The 8,363-nt window shown below is 42.7% G+C and overlaps 1 protein-coding gene across 1 annotated transcript in view; it reads right to left on the reverse strand.

Annotated features, from left to right (window-relative positions):
• The window catches only part of LOC144828000 (fibrocystin-L-like), a 1,506,874-nt gene extending 1,499,047 nt beyond the window's left edge, over positions 1-7,827 (reverse strand). The window contains exons 1-3 of the mRNA XM_078686147.1: positions 7,785-7,827; positions 7,472-7,625; positions 6,494-6,584 (exon numbers count right to left, since the gene is read on the reverse strand). Of these exons, the coding sequence (XP_078542273.1) occupies positions 6,494-6,584; positions 7,472-7,625; positions 7,785-7,827 (288 nt within the window). The remainder of the gene's footprint in view (positions 1-6,493; positions 6,585-7,471; positions 7,626-7,784) is intronic.
• Between the last annotated feature and the right edge of the window lie 536 nt (positions 7,828-8,363).

Raw genomic sequence — 8,363 nt, forward strand, 5'->3', positions numbered from 1 at the left:
GCGGGCACTAGGCCTACCCACACAAGTGAGGTACAATGCTTCTCAAAAGACTTTGGGAAACGCGGGGTGGGTGGAATTTTGTGGATCCACACAGATTCCAGAACTTTCCACCACAGAAATGTGAGGTCATTGTGGTCTTTTTTGGACAGATTTTGAGGTTTGCAAAGGATTCTGGGTAACAGAACCTGGTGAGAGCCAGTCAATTCACCCCTTCATGTATTTCCCTGGGTGTCTATTTTTCAAAATGGTATAGGTTTGCTAGGTTTCCCTAGGTGCCGGCAGAGCTAGGGTTCAAAATCCACAGCTAGGCACGTTGCAAAAAAGGGTCATTTTCACTATGAAAATGTGGTGTGTCCATGTTGCGTTTTGGGCCATTTCATGTCACGGGAACTAGGCCCATTCACACAACTGAGGTACCATTTTTCTTGTAAGACTTTTGGGAATGCGGGGTGGGTGGAATTTTGTGGATCCACGCAGATTCCAGAGCTTTCCACAGCAGAAATGTGAGGAAAATTTTGTTTTTTGAGGTTTGCAAGGGATTCTGGGTAACAGAACCTGGTGAAAGCCAGTCAAGTCACCCCGTCTTGGATTCCCCTGGGTGTTTAGTTTTCAAAAATGTACAGGTTTGCTAGGTTTCTCTAGGTGCCAGCAGAGCTAGCAATCAAAATCTACAGCTAGGCACTTTGTAAAAAAAGGGTACTTTTTCACTGTGAAAATGTGGTGTTTCCATGTTGGACTTTGGGCCGTTTCCTGTCGTGGGCACTAGGCCTACCCACACAAGTTAGGTACCATTTTTCCAGGAAGACTTTTCGGAATGCGGGGTGGGTAGAATTTTGTGGATCCACACAGATTCCAGAACTTTCCACCAGAGAAATGTGAGGAAATTGTGTTTTTTTTTTACAGATTTAGAGGTTTGCAAGGGATTCTGGGTAACAGAACCTGGTGAGAGCCAGGCAAGTCACCCCATCCTGGATTTTCCTGAGTGTCTGGTTTTAATCAATGTATAGGTTTGCTAGGTTTCCCTAGGTGCTGGCAGAGATAGAGTTCAAAATCTACAGCTAGGCACTTTGCAAAAAAAGGGTCATTTTTCACTGTGTAAATGTGGTGTGTCCATGTTGCATTTTGGGCTGTTTCCTGTTGCGGGCACTAAGCCTACCCACACAAGTTAGGTACCATTTTTCCAGGAAGACTTTGGGGAACATGGGGGTGGATAGAATCTTGTGGATCCATGCGGATACCAGAACATTCCACCACAGAAATGTGAGGTAATTGTGTTTTTTTTTACAGATTTAAAGGTTTGCAAAGGATTCTGGGTAACAGAACCTGGTGAGAGCCAGTCGAGTCACCCCATCTTGGATTTACCTGGGTGTCTAGTTTTCAAGAATGTATAGGTTTGCTAGGTTTCCCCAGGTGCCGGCAGAGCTAGGGTTCAAAATCTACTGCTAGGCACGTTGCAAAAAAGGGTCATTTTTCACTGTGAAAATGTTGTGTGTCCGTGTTGCGTTTTGGGCAGTTTCCTGTCGCGGGCACGAGGCCTACCCACACAACTGAGGTACAATTTTTCGAGGAAGACTTTGGGAAATGCGGTGTCGGTGGAATTTTGTGGATCCACGCAGACTCCAGAACTTTCCAACACAGAAATGTGAGGAACATTTTGTTTTTTTGACAGATTTTGAGGTTTGTAAGGGATTCTGGGTAACAGAACCTGGTGAAATCCATCCTGGATTCCCCTGGCTGTTTAGTTTTTTCAACAATGTATAGGTTTGGTAGGTTTCAATAGGTGCAGGCAGAGCTATGGTTCAAAATCTACAGCTAGGCACTTTGCAAAAAAGGGTTAGTTATCACGGTGAAAAGGTGGTGTGTCCAGGTTGCATTTTAGGCCTACCCACACAAGTGAGGTACAATGCTTCTCAAAAGACTTTGGGGAACGCGGGGTGGGTGGACTTTTGTGGATCCACACAGATTCCAGAAATTTCCACCACAGAAATGTGAGGTAATTGTGTTTTTTGGACAGATTTTGAGGTTTGTAAAGGATTCAGGAGAACAGAACCTGGTGAGAGTCAGTCAAGTCACCCCTTCATGGATTTTCCTGGGTGTCTATTGTTCAAAAAATTATAGGTTTGCTAGGTTTCCCTAGGTGCCGGCAGAGCTAGGGTTCAAAATCTACAGCTAGGCCCGTTGCAAAAAAAGGTCATTTTTTACTGTGAAAATGTGGTGTGTCCAGGTTGCATTTTGGGCCGTTTCCTGTCGCGGGCACTAGGCCCACCCACACAACTGAGGTACCATTTTTCTCTTAAGACTTTGGGGAACGTGGGGTGGGTGGAATTTCGTGGAACTATGCAGATTCCAGAACTTTCCACCACACTGAAATGTGTGGAAAATTAATTTTTTTTGACAGATTCTGAGGTTTGCGAGGGATTCTGGGTAACAGAACATGGTGAAAGCCAGTCAAGTCACCCCATCCTAAATTCCCCAGTGTGTTTAGTTTTCAAAAATGTATAGGTTTGGTAGGTTTCCCTAGATGCCGGCAGAGCTAGGGTTCAAAATCTACAGCTAGGCACTTTGCCAAAGAGGGTCAGTTTTCACCGTGAAAATGTGGTGTGTCCAGGTTGCGTTTTGGGCCTGTTCCGTTTGCCGGCACTAGGCCAACCCACACAACTGAGGTACCATTTTTCTCTGAAGACTTTGGGGAACCCGGGGTGGGTGGAATTTTGTGGATCCATGCAGATTCCAGAACTTTCCACCGCAAAAATATGAGGAAAATGTAGTTCTTTGACAGATTTTGAGGTTTGCAAGGAATTCTGGGTAACAGAACCTGGTGAAAGCCAGTCAAGTCACCCCATCCTGGATTCCCCTGGGTGTTTAGTTTTCAAAAATATATAGGTATGCTAGGTTTCTCTAGGTGCCAGCAGAGCTAGGGATCAAAATCTTCAGCTAGGCACTGTGCAAAAAAAGGGTCATTTTTCAATGTGAAAATGTGGTGTGTCCATGTTGTACTTTGGGCCGTTTCCTGTCGCGGGCACTAGGTCTACCCACACAAGTGAGGTACCATTTTTCCAGGAAGACTTTTTGGAATACGCGGTTAGTGGAATTTTGTGGATCCACACAGATTCCAGAACTTTCCACCACAGAAATGTGCGGAAATTGTGTATGTTTTTTACACATTTTGAGGTTTGCAAGGGATTCTGGGTAACAGAACCTGGTGAGAGTCAGGCAAGTCACCCCATCCTGGATTTTCCTGAGTGTCTAGTTTTAAAAAATGTATAGGTTTGCTAGGTTTCCTTAGGTGCCAGTAGATCTAGGCTTCAAAATCTACAGCTAGGCACTTAGCAAAGAAAGAGTCATTTTTCACTGTGAAAATGTGGTGTGTGCATGTTGTGTTTTTGGCCGTTTTCTATCGCAGGCACTAGACCTAGGCACACAACTGAGGTACCATTTTTCTCTGAAGACTTTGGGGGATGCGAGGTGGGTGGAATTTTGTGGATCCACACAGATTCCAGAACTTTCGACCACAGAAATGTGAGGGAAATTTAGCTATTTGGACAGATTTTGAGGTTTGCATGGGATTCTGGAAAACAGAACCTGGTGAAAGCCAGTCAAGTCACCCCAACTTGGATTCCCCCCTTTTTTTTGTTTTCAATAATGTATAGGTTTGCTAGGTTCCCTAGGTGCCGGCAGAGCTAGGGATCAAAATCTATAGCTAGGCACTTTGCAAAAAATTGGTTAATTTTCACTGTCAAAATGTGGTGTGTCCATGTTTTGTTTTGTGCCGTTTCCTGTCCGGGCACTAGGCCTACCTGCACAATTGAGGTACCATTTCTCTCAGAAGGATTTGGGGAATGTGGGGTAGGTGGAATTTTGTGGATCTACAGAGATTTCAGAACTTTTCATCACATAAATGTTAAGAAAAATGTTTTTTTCTGACAAATTTCGAGGTTTGCAAGGACTTCTGGGTAACAGAACCTGGTGAGAGCCACACAAGTCACCCCATCCTGCATTTCCTTGGGTGTATACTTTAAAAAAATGTGTAGGTTTTTTCCCTAAGTGCCGGCAGAGCTAAGGTTCAAAATCTACAGCTAGGCACTTTGCAAGAAAAGGGTCAGTTTTCACTGTAAAAATAAAGTGTGTCCATTTTGCGTTTTGGACCGTTTCCTGTCACAGGCACTATGCCTACCCACACAAGTGAGGTACCATTTTTATTGGGAGATTGAGGGTAACACAGAATTGTAGAGCAACTGTTATTAGCCATTGACTTTTGATGCATTTCTGCCTACCAAATGAAAGACATTAAAAAATGACCTATAAGCAGCCGCGGGCCGTGGAGGGAGTTACGGTGGGGCAGGGAGGCGGGGAGGGGGAGGGGCAGGGTGGAGGGTGCTAAAAACAGGCATATGGATCATTGCAGGTAAGTACACAATTTAATTAATAAAACGAAATTCGTAGCGCGCACAGCATTGCTTTTTGCCATGCAGTGCGCGCTACAAATTTCGTTTTATTACTTAAATTGTCTACTTACCTGCAATGATCCATATGCCTGTTTTTAGCACCCTCCACCCCGCCCCTGCCCCTCCCTGCCTCCCTGCCCCACCGTAACTCCCTCCACGGCCCGCGGCTGCCTATAAGTCTCAGACTAGTATGGGTACTCACAGTTTCTGAAATGTACAAATATATACTGCTTATAAAATCTATATTTCGTTCCAATTTCAGAAATACATGGGTGTCTTTCATACCGATTTTTCCATGTATATATTTTGCCAAATTAATTACTATATAGCCGGAACATAATGAAAAACCATTGCAAGACGCTGCTCAGTTATTGGCTCTGGGTTCGCCGGGTTCTTGATGAACCTACAAGTCCTATATATCCCCACAACCAGAAAGGCCTAGTAAACGTAACGGTATATTGCTTTCAAATAGCTGTCACAATTAGAAAAAGTTGCAGGGGAAAAGGTTGGCACAAATGGCTGTTTTTTTCAACTAATTTTAAATGTTTCCTATATTCAACGGTTAGTTTCTATAAAGAAACCTTGAAGGATCTACACAAACGACCCCTTCCTTAATTTAAAATTATGTCTACTTTTCTAAAATGTATAGCTTTTCAGGATCCATTATTGCTTTCATACCCTTTTCTACCATTAACTGGAAAGAGGTTGAAAGCACAAAAAATAGCAAAATTAGGCTATGTCCCAGAAAAATGCCAAGACTGTATGAAAAAAAATTGGTTTTCTGACAAAAGTCTGATTGTCCTTGAAAGCTGGAAAGATGGTGATTTCAGAACTACAACCCTTTTTTGATACCATTTGCAGGGAAAAATCAGATGCTTTCATCTGTAGCCCTTTTTTCCCATTTTAAAAAAAAAAGAAATGTTCCTGTATTTTGGCTAATTTCTGGGACCCTCCAGGGGAATCCACAAACCCTGGGTACCTTTAGAATCCCCATGATGTTGGAAAAGGAGGACGCCAATTTGGTGTGGATACCTTATGTGGTCAAAAAGTTTCAGGGGCCTAAGCTCAAACTACACCACATAGCCAAAAAAAGGCGTAGCGTGGGGGGGGGGATGGGGAGGCCTAGCAGCGAAGGGGTTAAAACCCTACACTGGCTACCTTTAGATAAGAGAATCTTATTTAAGGCAGTTTTAATCACCTTTAGAGCATACTTAAATCTAGGACCAACGTATCTTTCAGTCAGATTCACCCGCTACACCACTGCCAGGACCCTCAGATCCTCATCTGAAAACTTTCTCATGCCCCCCTGCTTTAGGTGCAAAACTAAAGGTGGAAAAACTGTAGCTGAATTAGGAACCAAAGCCTGGAATCTTATGCCGATGCACTAAGGCTGATCAAAACAGAAAGCCAGTTCAGGAAGGCCCTGAAGACCTGGATCTTTAGATACTCAGATTAATGTTGCTTATCACTCATATAGTGTCCTCTCTTGTCCACCTTGACATTCTCCTGCATAGCGCCAGGATGCTCTTTTCGGAGTGACAGCTGTGCTTTATAAATACCTGTTCAAAATCAAATTCAAATTCAAAATAAAATAAATAGGGAAGCAGGTGAGATGCTAGATTCTCTACAAACGTTACAAAATAACAGGAGATCATGTCAAAATATGTAGCCAACAAGTTTGAACTGCGGGTATAAAACATGCCTTTTAACCACTTGCTTTGGGAAATGATGCTGTAAAATGCACCGGTTACCTCCATTAGGGAGAAACTGTAACTTGTCAGTAAATTTCAGGGTTCAGGGTGGGTATTTTCACACCACCAGTTTAGCTGTTCACAAGCTACTGCTGCTTTTAGTGTAGGCCCGTATGATAAGCCACAAACCAAGCAACAACCACCCTAGCCTCGCCCCCTTCCAAACTACTGGCTCTTGGGCCTCAGTTAATACGTGAATGAACAAACCAGGTGGCACACGCCATGCTGTGGGTTTATGGTGTGTCTTTTAATATTACACAACAATCGTACTCAATGTCTCACCAGATATTTACTTACATAAAAGTAGCACCCCCACCACCAGTAGGTGCACGGGTCGACATCTCCATTGACGCTCACTTGCACTTTATAATAACCCTCTGGCATGGCTCTGGAAAAACAAGGAAATAAAGAGAAATGGATGCACGCACAACGAATCTAATATTTATATACAAGTGAGTTCACTGTAGAAAGTATTTATCCTTTATAATCTGTGTTATTACTTTCTAATTTTTGTTGTACTTGCATGAGAAAAACAATCTTAGGCCCACATGCAGCAATATGGGCTTTTGCGACTTCTAATTTGCGAAAAATAACGATTCGCAAACTAGAAGTTGCAAAAGCCTATGCATGAATATTTTTGCATTTTTTTTGCAATGCGGTAAAAATCGCTATTTTTACCGAATCACATAAAAAATGCGATTTTCAAATTGCGAATTAGCAATTCCCATTCATTCCTACGGGCAGACATGCCCATAGGAATGAATGGGAATTGCGAATTCACAATTTGAAAACGCAATTCAACAAAGCATTTCAAGGGTGGAGAGGGGGGTCCAAATGACCCCCCCCTGCACCCATGAAATGCACTTTACCTATAAGTTACATACACACATGTCCTTAGGACATGTGTGTCTGTAATTTAACAGTTTAAAAAATGCATTTTTGTGCATTTTTAAAAAATTTCGCAAATTACCACGAGGTTCAACTTCGTGGTAATTTGCACTTGCAATTTCAAATTTCGCAATTTATAATCAGATGATGCATAGCATTTAAGAAATCGCAAAATTGAGATTTCTTAAATGCTATCGCAATTTTAGAAAACGCAAAAAAGTTGCAATTTCTAAAATTGCATGATGCATCCCAAAAAGCACTTTTGGAATCGCAAACGGCCGATTGTAAGGAATCGCACCGTTTGCGACTCCAAAAATGCTTGATGCATGTGGGCCTTAGATCTGAAATGTAAAATGTTATATATTTAAGATGAAATATATATTTTACCGGGTGTAGCACGTTAATAAGGTGGAGTGACTGGCAGCTTTTTCTACATCACACGGAAAAGACTGGGTCGAGGACACCATCAGTACTGAGTTCCCCTCATTATTGTTGTTACTGTTGTCGCTGCTGTAGTCAAACTGGCTTGAGTCAGCGAAGCCTGAAAAGGGAAAACAAATAAACAATTGTATATACACCTTTGTTTCACAATGAGATACATTAAATACCGTGTTAAAGTAACCCTAACGTTTTTATAAAGATATGATTCCAGATGAATTATGAGCAGAAAAGCGTTCAGTTTTTGACTCTTTCTCCCAACCAGAGGCACGTATGACTTCAGTGTAACTTGCATTCGAGAACATGGCAGATTGAAAATTAAACCACTAAGGCCCACATTACGAGGTGGCTGGAATTTGGTGTGGGGATACTGGGTGGGTGGGGTCAGTGGTGGCTGGTGACTTTTAAAAGTGGTGTCGCGTAAAATTGTCGTACTGCCGTACGGCGAGCAAGCACGCTCGAACAACCTAAAAGTGGCTTTTGCAAGGTCTAACTAACGTCTTGACTTCATCCAGTAGAACTTGCTCTTAAGTCTCGATCTTGTATGTTAAAATCCCCATAGGCCCTTTTTCAAGCCATTATGAAAACTCTAAAACCCATGAAGAAGGGAGATTATTCCGCGCAATCCCACCTTGATCCAGGACTCACTGCTTCCATGCACAAAGAACGCAGTCAAGAGGTCCTTCAAGACTTGCCTTTTTCTCAATATGAATTCTAGATCTCATCCCGAGCAGCTGGCAGACACCATAAAGTGATCAATATAGAGGAACATATCAGAACACAACACAACTTAATACAGCATACCATAGCAAACCACGCCACACAAGGAGAGACCAGCAGC

Source organism: Lissotriton helveticus, chromosome 4_1 (assembly GCF_964261635.1).
Source record: "Lissotriton helveticus chromosome 4_1, aLisHel1.1, whole genome shotgun sequence".
NCBI classification, from domain to species: Eukaryota; Metazoa; Chordata; class Amphibia; order Caudata; family Salamandridae; genus Lissotriton; species Lissotriton helveticus.